Here is a 17,704-nt window from a genome sequence, read left to right as displayed (position 1 = left end):
TGAGGGATAGTCTACGAAATAAATGACTTGTTTACTTCAAAACTGACAATGTTATTAAAAGACCAAAAAAAAAAAAAAAGGCTGAGAAACCACTTCAGATTAAATATGATTAGAGACATAAAAATTAAATGTAATGTGTGACCCTGAACTGGGTCCTAGATCAGAAAAAATAAATTGCTATAAAAGACATTGAGATAATTGGTAAAATTTAAATGAGATATGCTAATTAAATAATAGGATTATATTAAATTTCCTAATTTGGTAATAGCACTGTGGTTATTTTAGAAGCAAAGGGGAATAAGGTCTGTAACTTACTCCCAAATAGTTACACACACACACACACACACACACACACACACACACACACACACACGACATGGAAAGAGGGAGAGAAAGGAAAGGCGGAGTCATTTTTAAAAGCTCTTTAAGTTGTAAGGAGCCTGAACTTCTATCCGTTCAAGATTCTGCTCAAATATTCTCTCTCTTTGAGATTTCTCAGTGCTCCATTTTTACCCTGGTAAAGTGACATGGCAATGCCACGGAGTCACTGCCTCACAATGCCATTCTACAACCAGGAACCTTTCCTTACAGCTTCTCCAAGAAGCTTTCCTTAACCTTTTTACTTTTGAACTAGTTAACTAGCAAGTTATAAGACAACAAAGTTAAAGGAATTAAAATTTTTTCACATATTTACTTAACTCACATGAATTCCTCCATGAGACTCAGTATAGCTTCCTCTTGCCTCTGATTATTTTAGTAATATAGTAGTTCCCTTATCCACCGTTTTACTTTCTGTGTTTTCAGTTACCCACAGTCAACCATGGTTTGAAAATATTTTTAAAATTCCAGGAATAAACAATTCATAAGTTTTAAACTGTGCACTTTCATGAGTGGCATGATGAAATCTTGCACCATCCTACCCAGGATATGAATCACGCCTTTGTCCAGCATAGCCATACTGTATATGCCACCTGCCCATTAGTCACTTTGTAGCTATCTCAGTTATCAAAGGGAATTATGGACAAACCACATTCACGTAACTTTTATTATAGTATATTATTTGATTGTTCCATTTTATTAGTAGTTATTGTTGTTAATCTCTTACTGTTCCTAATTTATAAATTAAACCTTATCATAGGTTTGTATGGGTAGGAAAAAAACACAGTATACATAGGGTTTGGTACTATCCACGGTTTCAAGCATCCACTGGGGATCTTGGGACATATTCCCTGCAGCTAAGTGGGGATGACTATATTTCCTCCATCCCGCTTCCTGACCTAGCCCCCTACTACAGTCAGCCCATCAAACCAGGAAGCACCCTACCTAAACTGGGTTATCTGCTGAGGGACACAGAGAAGAATAGGACTTGTCAATGTTCATTATCTAAAATGGCGGGAGAGACAGAAAAGTAAACAGACAAAAATAGCATAGGGTGATCAGGGCTACGGCAGAGGGCGAAAAAAAGCTGTGGACGCACAGGAGGGTCATCTTGTGAGGGGGTATATCAGAGAAGGCTTCTTAGAGGATGTCGCAAATAAAGCTGAGCCTTGAAAGAAAAGTATGTGCCTCAGGCTCATCTTATATTTTCTTTGCCTCAGAACTAGCACCAATCAGTTCTCCAAGGAGTCCCGATTCCTTTTATTGATATTCAGAAAACAAGATCTGGGTGCTAGGTATGCTCACTGTTATTGAGGTATCACTGCTTCTAGCCCCTCTCACTGGCCAGAGTTAGAAAATATATGTATGTATACTTACTCATGTATCTACACACATATCTATAATTTTTATCTACCTAAATGTGAGGCCATATTGATACCTCCGATTAAAATCTAGCACCACATTTCCTTCCAGCCTTTCCCTTTCCTGGTTTATGACTTCTTTCTCTAACACAAGAAACTTGACTCCTATTATCTATAATATATTTACTTGTTTGTTCGACCCTAGTATACAAATAAAGTAGTGCCAGAATTCCTAATGCATAACTCTGAGAGAAACACATCTACAAACTAGGGTGCTTTGACTGTGTACAGTTCTTTTTGTCTTCAGCCTTACAGTATACAGTCAAAACACTGTTTTTCAAGGTCAGCTCCTTTCTTCAACATTCCCTTCAGTGTGGCTATGTGATTTACTTAGGATATCAGTTAGAGTCATTTGTTACAGTCTGCATTCTCCTCCGCCCACCCCCCCCCCCAAATACTAGCTGCTTTAAAAAAAAAATTACATAAAATAAAATTCACTTCTTTTGTGGTGTATAGTTCTACGGGTTTTGACAAATGCATAAAATCACGTGTTGAACACCACAGTTGCATGCAGAACACTTCTCACCCCGCAAATAGTCCAAAGGCAACTCTAGTTTTAATTCTGCTTTCCCAGCATCAACCAGGAGGTGGCAGGGTTTCTCTCTGAGAGGCAGCCTTCACAGCGCAGCTGAGCCTGCCTGCTCTGCATGCAAATGGGCCTAGGAAAGCAGCATCCCATCCTTCATACCCCATGTGTCCTCTTCTCCTGGGCATGGTTATAGAGGTTATGAGGTTAAGCTTCTTCTTTCCCTGAAATAGGTGGGTCTGGCTGGAAGCCTCAGAATTTCACACTCCAACTGAATCAACAGGATGATTCATCAGAGTAGTCAAGAAGGCAACCCATAAATATGCTTTGATAAAATATTCGGTGAGAAAAAAAAATGCACAGTGAGGGCAACGAGGAGAGAAGAAAAACTAGAGACCAACACCAAATCAGGTGAAGGTGGGTAGATGACTACAGACTCTCTTTTCAAGACATTACTTGTACTGATGGCTGGGAAATATTTCTCTAAGAGGAAACTGAAGGGAGAAGGTAGAGGAAAAAACCTGAGCACAGGCCAGACAGTGCAAGGCATGCTTCAGGCATAGTAAGTATGTTCTAGACAGAAGATGAGGTTAGAAACACAGACAGGGGACAAAGTTGGTAACAGTTTAAATGCCCTATCATTTTATCATCCAGTAAACAACAGGGTACTCCAACATGTGAGCAGCTATGCCATATGGTAGACGTGTGAAGCAGCATGTTGTCCATGTGGTTACGTATAAGATCTGCTTAATTAATAACAAATTACAATTTAGTAATTATTAACCACTAATATAACCACTACTAAACTAACTACTGGTTAAGTCATTTTACCTTCCTAAGCTACATCTATAAACTGACAGTAACAGTTAATAATAGGGTTGCTGTGTGTATTTAATGAGATAATATATGCAAAGTACATAAGAGTTTCCGGTATACATAGTGCTCTATAAATACTAGTATTATAAATACATTTCAAGTGACCTAAATTTATCTCAATGTCCTTCTATATTTCTCTTACCTTTCTTCATTATGGGCAAATTTTCTAAAGATTTTTCTTTTCCCACACCCAATAAAAAACCAGCCTGAAGTATATCTGGATGTCTGCACTCATCCGCGTTACAAACTCACATGAATGGTTCACTAAATATGACCACCCCTCACCCCTGCACAGTATTATTAACCCTTAGTACTCTGCTGGGCATTTTATGTACATTGTCATATTTAATCCTCTAGAGAGCTCTGAAAAGTAAGTATTATCATGCCATTTTAAAGGTAAGATAATTGAGCACTGGAGACATAAAGCAAACCGCTGGAGGTCACAGAGATGGTCTGTCACCAACCTCTGCCTCCAGAGCCTCTGTTCTTTCTACTGAAGTAGACTGCATGACGCTCCACCATCCATGAAAATATTCCCAGACTTCTGACACTGGCCCTCTTCTCTTCTGTATCCAAGTTACCTATTTGGGTGATTTCTATCCACTAACGAAACTTCACCACTTCTACGCCAACAGCTGTACAAACTCCTACTTACAGGCAGGACTTTCGCCTCAGTTCCAACCCTGTACACCCAGCTTCCTTAGTGGACATCTCTGTGTGTCCTTCTCAGGTACCTCAGACTCAGAATTCCCAAGGCCCACATTTTGCCCCACCCTGCTTTTTTCAGTCTGACATTTTTTTTCCTGGTAAGGCCATTATTATTCATCTAAATCTTCAACTTCTAGTGCTTCCCAACACCCAGTATGTCACCAGCTCCTGCCAAGTGAGCTTCTCCCACATGTCCCCATTTGTTCCCCTCTCCTCCTTCAGACCCTTCATAGCTTTCCGTGGAGATTTCTAAAAACTTTCTTCTTCCTATACCCCAATCCATTCTTCAAAGATGCTATCTGGGTTAATCCTCTTAGAATATAAGTTTATACATGTCATCTCAGGCACATGGCTCTTGGAAAGCTTACCAATAAATCTCAAATTCTTCACCAACCTGGATGCAGCTTTCTGAACATGCCTAGCCTCTGAGTATGGCATGATTCTAACAAACAAAATGATATCACATCCAGGGGACGTATTGCCTTCCTGCCTTTTCATCTACAATTCCTACTTCCTGTCATCATGTCCCAAGGGACAAACTAATGGAGTATATTAATCTCGGTTAGGACTTGATGTGTTAATTGGGGTCTTGCCATGTGGAGCCTGTGGATTCACTCTCACAGCATCCTTAACATCTCAGCGGTCTTTCTCCCCTAGTCTGGGAGATCTCTACAGGGAGGAACTGTACCAGATTAATTTTGGGGTTATGAGTACACAGTGCAAGGCCTGGCATACAGAGCAGGCTTCAGGAATGAATAACTCCACGGCTTAATAGCTGACACTAAAGGTAAAGCGCTGGATGAAGGGTGGGTAGTAGAGCCACAAGCACCACTCACCCTTCCGGTTCATCCCCATCTGGAGGCATTTGAGCAGGCGGCAGTACTGGCACCTGTTTCTCTGCTTCCGAGACATGACACAGTTCTTGTCACGGCTGCACCGATACACCCGCTTGTTGCAAATGCTCCGCTTGAAAAACCCTTTGCAGCCCTCACAGGAGATAATTCCATAGTGCAAGCCTGTGGCACGGTCCCCACAAATGAGACAGGTTCGTTGTTCAGCCCGATCATCTGGAACAGAAACTGAACATGAATTCAAGTTAGAATACAGTAGAAATAATGGCTTTATGACTGCAGTTCTAAAATGAGCAACCCTGCCCTGGGCAGATCAAGAACCTCACCCTCTTCAGGATAACTGGCAAACAGGAGACATCATTAGAGCCCTTGTCTTAGGCACAGATCCCTGCATCTACCTGCAGGTACCACAAACACAGCCTATAAGAAAAACGAAATTCATGTTCCTCCCCCTGGATTTCATCATCGCTTGGACCAGTATCCAAGTCAGAAGCCTGGACGAAATCTTTGAGTCTTCCTTCTTCCTTAGCTTTCTCAGTCTCAGCTCATTACTTCTATCCAGTGGAAAGGTGGTAAGGATTACTGAAAATGTATATAAGTGCCCACTGCATGGTATACATCCAATTAATGATACTTGTGATTGCTACCAAGTGAAGCTTTTACCGTGACCAGCTAAGCCAGCCAGCCAGCCGTCTGTCCTTCCATCCGTCTGTCTGTCCATCCATCTATCCATCCATCTATCCAACCATCCGTCCGTCCGTCCGTCCGTCCGTCCATCCATCCATCCATCCATCCATCCATCCATCCATCCATCCATCCATCCAACAGATATGTATTGAGCAACTATTCTATTCTAGGTATTGTTGTAAGGCATGGCTATAACAGTAAATATAAGTCCCTGGTGAAGCTTACTACATTCTAGCAGAACATCTACTATCTGTGTCCAGGCTCTGTCCAAGGTACTGTGTGTTCAGAAATGAAGCACTATGATCCTAATAGTTAAGGAACTCACTGCCTAGCAACAAACAAGTTAGTCGAAGAGGAAAGTCAGGCCAGGGTATGGCTCTCCACTTACTCTTCCCTCAAATTCCACTTACTCAGGACCAAGCAAGTGCCAAAGAACAAGCATATGCCAAACAAACAAACAAATAAAAACAAAACAAAACAAAAAACACCCTGGTGAACTGTGACATCAGACCTTGCTAAGAGATGCAAGAAACCTCCAGGACAGATTTTAATCAGAGACCAAGGCAGGAAACCAGAGATTTGAGCCTCACTCCTGAATAACAGGCAAGTTATACTGTTAGGTACGCAGCCCTTAGAATTAGAGGGATGCTTATTTTAACCCCAGTTCTGACAACGGTTGGATGAACTGGGGCAAATTGAGTTACATCACCTCCCTAGTTTCTCTAATCTGTAAAATTGGGCTTATAATGGTACTTATATACCATGGACAAAGTACTCAGCACAGTGCCTGGGCTATAACAGACATTTAATAAATAATAGCTATTATTTTCATTATCATTATTATCCTAACAGACCCCCACTTAATATGATAATGACATTCCTGAAAAGTATTTGAAGACAATGTTAAAGAGGGGGGCAAGGTGCTATATATAGGAGGATGCAGAGAGGGAAGGAGATTAGCATTTATGGAACCTTTATTCTGTACCAACTTTGAGATATGTTCTATGATCACCATTTATAGTAACCTGAATAATGGCCATGCAAAGATATCAGGTCCTCATCCCTGAAACCTGTAAATGTTATCTTGGAAGGAAAAAGGATCTTTGCAGATATGATCAAATAAAGGATCGTGAGCTGGAGATTATCTGGGATTACAAAGGTAGGCCCTATTTTCAATGACACATGTCTTTACAAGAAAGAGGCAGAGGGAAATTTCATATACACTGAGAGAACACACACACAACAGACACGCAAGAAGGCATTGTGAAGACAGAGGCAGAGGTTGGCCACCAGCCAAGAAAGACTAGCGGCCACTAGAAGCTGGAAGAGGTAAGGAATGGATTCACACCTTCATTTCAGCCCAGTGATATTGATTTTGGACTTCTGGCTTTCAGACTGTGAGAGAAAAAAGTTCTGTTTTAAGCCACCCAGTTAGTGATAAATTTTTAACAGCAGCACAGGAAACGAATACACAAATTTTTTTCCTACAGGGAAACAGACATACACAAGCTCTTGCCCAAAGTCATAGAGCAAATAGCAGGTATGCAGAGAGAAGCAGACATATGAGATTACAGATAGGGAAACACAGAAAGACAGATAAGGAAAGAGGAATTGCCTGAGTTCTTGAGGACTCTACAGTTTCAAGGTACAGAGCTTTCCAGGCCTTTCTAAAACCTGGGTGCACTTCCTAACTATGGGCAAATTAAAAAACTGTGACAAATTGACATTCCAATGTTCTTGTAATACAATCCTTCTTTTTTTCTTTCTCAAGCTAACTTAAATGAGTTTCTGTCATTTGCAACTAAAAGAAACAGCAAAGATACTTAGCTAAGATACATTTTTATAGAGTTATAAAAATGGTCTTGGTATAATAAACATTCCTTTTCTTTTCCTATTAAAAAGGCAAAGGAATCTCAAGGTAAACATTATAGCAAAGTTGCAACAGCAAGTTAAAAAACTAAATAAGGAAAGGCCAAACAGGCAAAATGAATGGGATAGCAATACTATGTGTGGGATGTGATTTCCTAGAGTGCTGGGTTTGAGATGCTGCAAGGTTTTGGAAACAGCATTCAACACTTGGGAAATCATGATCAGAAGAATCTAAATTTTCCAACTTTAAATTAAAACCATTAATGTTCTAGTATATATTTACACACACACACACACACACACACACACACACACACACACACACACACAAATATAAACCAGAACTCTCCTAGAAAAGACTTACAAGTAGTTATAATTAATCAACATCATAAGAACCACATCACCTTCCTTTCTTAATGGCTATTTCACCAACCAACCAGGCACTCTCTTTGTTTGCACTGTCATGTAAATCTCATAATCCCAAAGGTGGGGACAACTTATCACCATTTCGCAAATGAGAAAATGGTTACTTACTCAAAAAGAGTTAAGTAACTTGTCCACTTAGGAGGTGGCTGACCCTAATCTGCCAATATCATAACTGGGAGTTCAATAACCTCTTCATAAAGCATTTGTAGGGAATCTGTGCAGTATCTGGATCCAGAGCAAAGGGTCCACCTAACAACTATCAAATACACAGACCTGTTAAGAATCTGTTCATGTCTTGTAACACTGCATGTTCTTTTCCTAAGAGATCAAAGACTAGACGAGAATATTTCTCCACTGATGGGCATAAAGAGAAGAGATTCCCTTTAAGTCCTATGACTGCTTCTCTGTCTGGCCATAGCTAATCTTATCGTCACATTCCATTTATATAAGCAGCACTGGTCTATGCCACAGACCAGGAACTAATTCAGAAGAAAGTTCCTCAAAGGTACAAGAGAAAGGCCCTCTCCAGATCCCTTGCAGTCCTTCAAAGAGGCCTGTGGCGCGCGCCTCTCACGGCATGCTGGAAAAGATCATAACAACGGGAGAAGCTACTGTTAACTCGGCATTTGGGTGCCAGGCTCTGTGCCAAGCACTTATTATATGTTACCGTGCTGAATCATCACAACAAACCTAAACGAGGTGTCCTTATTTACAGATGAGAAACTTGAAGCTCATGAGGTGGTATCACTTTCCAACAGTCACCCTGCTAGTATAAGAAAGGGAGCCAGGGCTGGAACCTCCAAAGGCTATGGCACCTAACCATCATATTCTGTGGCCACACCAAGGTAAATCAAGCACCTCCCCACTTGTGGGGGTGCGGGGTAAGGAGCTAGAAAGCCAAGGTCTCCATTTGTAAATGAACAAATTGAAGCAAAATGTCCCTAATGCTGCCTGGTCAGATAACAGATTTCTGCACTTCCTATTTTGTAAAGGACTTGAAGGATATTTAAAGTATGTTTATGTTCATTATCTCACTGTACCAGGCCAGGGCAAGGATTATTCTTACAGATATATTCTTAAAGAACATTCGGTGAGAACCAGCTGTGTACTGTGCAACATTCAAGAAGTTTTCATACGTGCTGTCTTATTTCTTCTTCACAATAACTGAGAGGTATCATTATGCCCACATTACAGAACCTGGAATCTTAGAAAAAGTGCCTTAGAAACTGTCTTAACAGACTTTTACCTGAACTCTCTCTACAATATCCAAGACAAGGAGTTGTCCCACACTCTGGAACTGACCCTTGAACAACACGGGTGTGAACTATGAAGGTCCACTCACACATAGATTTTTTCCAATAAATACCTGTACTGTTTTGGATCTGAGGCTGGGAGTCTGTGGATGTGGAGAACCGACTGTATTAAGTGATCTATGCCATTTTATAAAGGGGTCTTGAGCATCTGTGGATTTTGGTATCGGGGGAAGAGGGGAGCGGTTAGAACCAATCCCACACTTATACTAATAAGTTTCTGGGGAGTTAAAAGTTACATGTGGATTTTTGACTGCACATAGGAGTCGGTACCCCTACCCGTGTTATCCAAGGGTCAATGATACTTACAGCTAGTGACTCAATTAAGGTACTTCATTCCATTCATTTCATTTTAGACAGTTTTAATGGTTCACAAGCTTTTCTTTACACTGAGCCAGTCTGTTAACCTGAAGCTTTTCCCATTGCTCTGAGTTATATGTTCATGGGGCGGGGGGAGGGGTATGTATGTAAACCAATGGCTCAGAGATTTAAAGAAAAATGAGGTTCTTGACTGTGAATTTTTCCTTCTTCCATTTCTTATTCTTAATGAAACATGTAGTATCAAAATCTCTCAAAACAAAGTATCCAGAACTAAATAGTTTGTTTTTCTTAATAGAATTTAAGACTCAATTAACTTTGCTTAAATGTTTCTGTAGCTATCAACACCAGTAAACACATAGTATTTTGTAATTACTGATGCTATAAAAATGCTACACATTTTATAATGGGAAAATCGAAGCTTAAAAAGGTAAAGAAATTTAATCTTGGCTACACAGTGAGGAAAGGGTGGAAGTGAAATTAGAATTTAAGACCTTCCAATTCCAAGGCTGCTATATTTCTAATCCCTACACTTCACATCTGGTTCACAGACATCTAAAATCTTAAGTTATATTTCACATAGATCATTAATCCATATATTTCTTATTCCAGTCTTTATAAAATGAATGTTGAACCTAAGGGTATGACTTTATCTTTGATCAATTTTATCTTTACATAATAAATTCTATATGTCATTCTGGTCTATTAAAATCTTTGGGGATCAGTCCTGCCACTCGGTATGCTAGTTATTTCTCCCACCTTCTTTTATCCGGGTATGGCCAGTATTAGGTTATTTTCACTTCTATCCTTAAAACAATATTAAACAGAATGTGGCCTTCAGGCAAACTGTTGGCGCCCCTTCTCTAATCTGACTTATCCATTAGCATTCTGGAAATAGTTGGTCAACTAGTTTTGTCCCTTAATTAGGCTAGAAAATCTAGTCTGGCCTGCATTTCTCTATCTTACACATCGGGATATCACGAATCACTGTGTTATATGCCTCACTGAAATTCCAGTTTCATTACACTCCAGAATTCTCTGACTAGAGCCTAACACAAAGGAATGGTTCACAACCATTCCTAATTCAGTGCTCTTAATCTATTAATTCAGTTTTCTTAATCTGTATTATTCTACCTAAAATACAATGGGAAGGAAATCAGGCAACTAAGCACTTGAAAGTGGAGACTTCAGCTCGTAATAGCAGTAGTACTCAAGAGTCAGTACGATAAAGGCAGAGGAGTGGATGAACAGCTGAGGGTTTGAAAAATTATAGTTATCTGAAACTCTGAACAGGTAGCTTGCTATCTACAAAAATAGTAATGGGTAAAAAATAATGTAGGACAGAGAAGACTCTTACTGATTTATCAGAGAATGGAATGTCTTGAGCAGGAGTACCAGAAGAGCTCAGATTGTGAACTTTAAAAATACCATTTCCCACAAAGGGGAGCCAGGATTCCTCGGAAAAATGGACAAGTTTGTTTGGCAGGTTTGAGGGACAAGATGAGATGAGTCTGGCGGTGCTACCCAAGACTAATAATGGGTCATGTCAAAAGGATACAGGAGATGACATAAAAAGCCTCTCACTGGCCTAAAATGGAGCAACCTATGCATCAAAGAGAATAATGCTGGCAATGAATTAAAACACCTCAAATATAAAAATCAATGTGTTCATAATATTAAAAAGAAAACTTCATTTTAGCTACCACGGGAAGTTGCTGAGACACCAATTCATTATTCTGGAAATTGATGAATAAAGGGGGAAAAAATTAAACATTAAAGTAAAAATGACTAGAATCTTCCTCTCTTGCTCCCCTCCCCAAAGATAAGAAAAGAAAAGGGGGTGGAAACAAAAACTGTTTTTAAAAACTTTAAACTTTTAAACTTTAATTGAGAAGGCTGGGATCAGGTGGACAGATCTGCCTGGCAGTCAAGGGAACAGGCTTGGGTGGGGAGGGCCTGAGGCAAGTTAAGTCTCAATTCAGGAATGGAAAGGAAAGAGATAATAGTCAGCTCTACAATCTCTTGAGCAGAGGCAGAACACAGAGATTAAGCACTAGGACTCTAGAGTCAGACTCCTTGAATTCAAATCTAGGTTCTGTCTCTTGCTAGCTATGTGTGTGACTTTGGAAGTTTCCTAACCTCTTTGGAGGTATCTCATTTTCTAGTCTATAAAATATGGTTAAATATTATCTTCTTCAAAGAACTGTTTTGAGAATCGATGAGTTATCAGGTTACTCATCATAATTAATATGGAGATCTGTATTAGAACAAAATAGCTTTGCAAACTCTAAAGAACTAAACAATATCGTTCCTTATCTTTTTTTTTTTTAACCTAAAAAACTTTTTAAAATTACACTAAGAAGTATTATGTTAGTCTGGTGGCAGGAGAAGGTAATGGCAGATTTCCAAGGGAGGTGAGAGCTGAAGTATGACTGCCAGTTAGATAAGCGAAGGTAGAGGAGGAAACAGGCATAAGGAGCAATCAGTGTATAAAGTCACATCTTAAATTTGGAGCTGAAAATCTCTCTTCAACTTGGGTTTCCTCTGAGAGAATCTCATTCCTCCCTAAAGTAACCAAAATAGTTTACTAAGCTTCAGTAAGACAATCAAGGTGAGTTACACAGAAATATCTACAGATATATTATCAGGTTATGTCCTACTCCTGTATATGTAAGAGTCATGATCTGCAAAATGTTCTAAAATCAGCTTGATGAATAATATAAAGCTTTATTACTCACAACACATAAATGTAACCATACATGAGCTTTATTAGAAAAAAGGTAACATGCTTGTCTTTGCTATAATTGTCCAAAGTTTAGGAACAATCTGTAGAATTTTTTTTAATCAAAAATTATTCTAGTGCAGGTAACAAGAACTATATTAAATTTCATTTCCTCAAACTTTAACATGCCTGCTGAGATAAATATGGGCAGATGGAGAGCTTAGTTAGGATCTCTATGGACACAGATTAATTTTCAGAAGCAGAAATGTCAAATTCAAAGGAAATAATGAAAGTGGTGAATAAAGCAGCTGATATGTCTGGCTTAGATTAATAATAGTTGAACCAGGTACAGAGCCCCAGCATCATCTCTTCAGAGAATCACTGCTCAAATAAATGGATGTTCCCATCTCTACATCACTTATCAGGAACAGTAAGTAAATGAAAGCAAAGATACTTATAAACAAATCTGGTCATCAATCTGACAATACTTAAGTTCTTGTTTTATAAAAGTGGAAGGACTGCTTAGTTATAACTTACCAAGGTTACATTGCAGGTTAAGTCTCAATCAAAGATTATTAAGAGCAACACCTTGTACCATGATTGCTACAGAAAAGATGCTCATTTTGTTGAATGAATGAATGAATGAATGGACAATAAATGAATAAATGGTATGGCTTACTGCAGTGCTTTCCAAATTACAAGTCATAATCCATAGCGTTATGACGAGCATTTGTGGAATAAAATAGAAAATATCAAAGTGCATCACATGTAGTAAGGGTAAAATATAATGAAACATTTCTTTCAATTAAAGTGTGTGCTTTTGGGAGCTGGCGTGTATATATGTACAGTGGAATAGTGGATCACAATGCACTATGGATCGAAATGTAAAAAGTCTGATATACATTGACTTGGTGGTTAAAACACACTGGATATGAATCCCAGCTCTGCCGCTCCCCAGCTTCATAACCATGAACACGTGACTCAGTTCTCTAAGTCTCAGCATCAACTGTAAAACAGAGATAACAACAGTATTTACCCCATGGAGTTACTAGAGAATAAATGACATACTATGATAACTGCTAACATGTACCTGATACATATTATGTGATAAGCTTTGATATGTGTCACATAAAATGACGTGCTCATTCCTTACAACTCTGTGTAGTATATATTACTATTATCTCTATTTTGCAGATGAAATAACTGAGGCGCACATAGGATAAGAAATACGCCCGAGGTCCCATAGCTAGTAGGCAGCAGAGCCAGAATTCAAAGCAGACAATCTTGCACCAGGATTTGAGACCCTTCACACTATACTATACTGCTTAATACAACACCTAACATATAGTAAACAAACAGTAAGTGTTAGTTGTGCTGTTGTTATTAAAGATAAATTTTCTGTAAGATTAAGGCCTGATAAAAATTTGCAACTTTATGAAACATTCTGACAAGTATTTTGTTTTAAAAAAAATCCATCTTAAACAAAAGCAATAAATAGTGCTTTAATAATTTTTTAAAAAGGGCTTTGATAGAATTCAACATTATTATTCAACTCTTAGCAAACCAGGAATAGGAAAAATCTTGTTTAATATGATAAAGGTTATCTGGAGAAACTTATACCAAATATCATACTTAATGGTAAAATGCTTTAAAAAAGAATGAAAACAGCAAAGATACTTAAGAAAAACGAAGACTTGATCCACTATAGATCAGTATTCATTTTAAAGCTATAGTAATCAAGAAACCTTTTATTGGCTCAAGGACAGACAGACCAAGGAACTAAATGGAGAATCCTACGACATAACCATGCATATATAAATATTTAATTTATGATAAAAGTGGCACTTGCAAAGCAGTGAGAAAAAGACAAGCTTTTCAATGAATGGTGTTGAGACAATTAGATATCTATATGGGAAAAAAATGAAACTTGATCCTAGCTCACACCATGAAAATATTTAATTCCAAGGAGACTGAAGACTTAAGTATCAAAAGTAAAATAATATTCCTCCAAGAAGATAATAAAGAAGAGTATCTTCAGGATCTTGGGTTAGGAAGAGATTTTTAAAATACGACACAAAAAGTAGAAAGGAAAACACTAAAATTGGACTACATTAAAATAAAGAATTTTAACTGAAAAGGCAAGCTTGGGAGAAAGTATATGCAATACGCACGACCTACAAAGAACTCATATCCAAAATATAGAAAACTCCTCTACATCAATAAGAAAAAAGAAACCCTGCACAAAACTGGGCAAGAGATCTGAATGGAGATTTTACAAAGGAGGCTATCCACAGTCGATACACTTATGAAGAGATGTTCAAATCCATTAGCTATATAGGACATGCAAATTAAAACCACAATGACATTCTATTACACATCCATTAGAATGGCTAAAAATAAAAAATAAAATAAAAAATAAAAGATTTCAAGTTACGGTGGCAAGTTGGAAAAATTAATTTTCATATACTTTTAGTAGAAGTTTTTATTGGTACAACTACTATGGAAAACAGTGTGTCATTATTAAAGTTGAAGATATACCTACTTTTGGACCCATTCCCAGGTATCCACCCAACAGAAATTCATGCTCATGTATATTAGAAGACATATTAAAATTAATCCAAATATTCATAGACATTGTTATAGATAGTAGAATTCATACAATGCAATACAAGACAGTGGTAAAGTTATTTAAATTACTGTAACAACACAGATACAGTGTTGTGTAAAAGAAGCCAGAAAAAAAAAACAAAACTGTAGGATTCCATTTATATTAAATAAGTTAAAACGAGTCAAACCAGGCACAGAGAGGAAAGAGATACACAGGTAAGAGACTGCTGGGGCAGAGATGTACTTTTGGATTCTGGCAATGTTCTACTTCTTGACTTGGGTCGTGCTAGCTTTATATTAGTCTATTAAGCTATAAATTTGTGTTTTATAGGCTTTTCTCTCAGTGTTATATTTCACAATAAAAAAGTTAAAAAAAAAAAAAAAAGCCAGCAGAGCACGTCAAAAAAGAGAAATAACATCAGCAATGGCAAAAGGAAGGAAAACAAGAGTAAAGTGTTTTTGAGGGAACTGCACAGGATATTAAGTAGAGAGAGCTTATGGAGGAATGGTTGGAGATAAGTCTAGAAAACTAGTTTGGAATAGATTACAATAGATTTTACCCTACTAATAAAGGCTACTGAGATTTTTAAATAGAGATGTGTCTGGACCAAAGCAGTATTTTAGAAATATTAATCTCATAATGATGTGCAGGTTGCAACAAAATGGATTGCATGGAGATCTAGGTAACTCGAATGGTAAAGAATGGCTGACTGGAAGTGAAAAGCAAGTTTAAGGCGCCAAGAGAGGGCTTCTTGACTGACTACATTCCAGGGAGGTGGGGAGGAAGGGACAGGAAAGTGGCAAAAATGAACTTGAGGTTCTAAAGTAAGGTGGCTGTGAGAAATGTGGTATCACTAATAGAAAAGACGAAAAGCAAAATGCTGAGCAAGGGACAGAATCAATGGCTTTAGTTTACGAAAGGATGACGGGTGAGTCAAGCAGAAATATTCCAAAAGCAGTTATTTAGGGGACAATGGTTAAGGCTAGAATGAAGGATCTGGGAGTCATCAACACATGGAAGAGCTGAAACTATGGCAACGGATTAGAACTCCAAGCAGGGGGATGTGTGGAAAAACAGCAGCAGGATGAAACGTAGATGTGGAGAAGGGAAGATAAGAAGTTGGGGAAGGAAAGTGAGATGACATGATCAAAGAAGAAATAGGTGGAATATAAATCCACGATTATGAGAAAGATAAGAGACAAAAAGATCTCACAAAAAAGAGAGCGCCGTCAAAAGTGTGAGGAATAAGAAATGGCTTAAAGATCACTGTTCAGAAAAGTTTCAGTGAACTGGTTAAAACAGATAGCATACTGAGTTAAAAACAGGTGAGTGCTAAAGAAATAAAATTAGTACTTTTTGAGCAGTATCACTCCATTCGAATGATAGAGAAATATTTTGTAGGAAAAAGCAACAGATTTAAGCAGATGTTTATTTTTTTTTTTTAACTAGGAGCGATTCATATGCATTTAAAGAAGATAAACATAAAAACAAAGGCTTTTTAGAGAATGAACTATAATCCAGACATATTTTCAAAATAAAAACTTATATGAAAAATAAAAAAAGTTCATCATTTAAAATTTTCTTATGTATTTTATTTTTACTAAGAAAACGGTAAAGTTACTTGCCCGGGGTCAGAAAAGTAAAGTGATTCACCCAAGGTCACAGAGTGACTCAGTCAGTGATGGAGCTGAGTTTCAACCTTACTACTTTTCCAGAGACAAACTTTCCATTATACCACACTACCCACCATGGCTGGGCAGGAGAGAGGCTGGTGTGTGTCCAATCTGAGCATCAGTGCTGCTGCCTCTTTTTTTTTTTTTTTTTAAACCAAAGAAACAACAGAAATTTATCAAACAAAGAACCAATCAGAAATATTCTTACCATCCTGTGAGTGAACACCAAGTACCTTTATATTAGCAACCAAATTCTACTTTAATTTGGTTAAATACAGACCAAAGTCTGTTACCAAAAATGCCTTTCTCTCATACCTGCACTTAGCTCTGCTGTTAACAGAAATACCTCCCCCACCCCAAGAAGGGTGTTTTACCCATTCCAAAGAATCAGGTTACACAAATTACATTTGGAGACTGATTTTTATCAAAACCTGCTTTTCAGATTGTGATGAAGGCCAGATTTAGGAAATGGAGAGTACAGCTGCTCACTTGACCAAAATTATACTGACTACTAAGGCATTCTGGAACCTGCCTGGCTAAAGGGTATTTAAAACAAAGGGGATCTGTTTCTCCTGGATAACTGGTTCCAAGTCTCTGATCAGCTGCACATTCTAAGTACTGATTCCACTCCGTTTCATCGATTGCCACCATCTGAAGTGAAGGCCTCAGGTGGTGTGGCAGAATTTAAATTGGAAATAGGTATCCTCAAAATTTCATTTGCCAACAGAATTTAAACAGAAGTAGATAAAAATCTTAGACTTTCTCCTCTACTCATATACTATGGCTCCTCTAATGCACATAACACTATAAAAATTCATTTCCAAAGGCTACCCATGGGAGTTCCTTGGGGGACATTTCTAAAAAGTGACATCCGTTGGATGAGAACAAGTGAGCCATTTACGAGATTGGTGTGGACTGAGTGTTTGGAAGTTTTACTTACAGGTCACTGAAAAAAAAGATGAAAAACACAAAAGGAAATGTTACCACCATTAACAGCTTAAGCCTGGAAACAAAGATGAAATGGTTCACAAATTACAATTAGCTGAAGCCACAGGAAACGAATCCAGGGAAAATGGTACCCCACCACTCAACAGGTGGGGGCAAGAAAATAAAAATTCAGACCACAGCCCCCAGCTCCTTCCTCTCACTCTTATATGTAGGAATTTTTGAATTAGGAATCAACTTTCTATTTGTGATTAAAAGTTTTCATATTCATGCAAATTTAGATTTTCCAGTTGGGGAAAAGAATCTGCAAATCTGTGGTTAGTCTGATGTGGATTGTTACCGGGAACGTTTAAGGATTCCTTGCTCATTTATGAAAAATAGGGTTG

At 38.1% G+C, this 17,704-nt stretch overlaps 1 protein-coding gene across 3 annotated transcripts in view; it reads right to left on the bottom strand.

Moving 5' to 3' along the window:
- NR6A1 (nuclear receptor subfamily 6 group A member 1) overlaps positions 1-17,704 on the bottom strand; it is a 193,150-nt gene that overhangs the window by 29,108 nt on the left and 146,338 nt on the right. For all 3 annotated transcript variants that reach the window (XM_011364302.2, XM_011364304.2, XM_023533081.1), the window contains one exon: positions 4,746-4,988. In XM_011364302.2, coding sequence (XP_011362604.1) covers positions 4,746-4,988 — 243 coding nt within the window. The remainder of the gene's footprint in view (positions 1-4,745; positions 4,989-17,704) is intronic.

Source organism: Pteropus vampyrus, unplaced genomic scaffold, assembly GCF_000151845.1.
Source record: "Pteropus vampyrus isolate Shadow unplaced genomic scaffold, Pvam_2.0 Scaffold95, whole genome shotgun sequence".
Classification (NCBI taxonomy): domain Eukaryota; kingdom Metazoa; phylum Chordata; class Mammalia; order Chiroptera; family Pteropodidae; genus Pteropus; species Pteropus vampyrus.
Note: the sequence above shows the minus strand (reverse complement) of the source record. Positions and strands in the feature narration are given on the sequence as shown.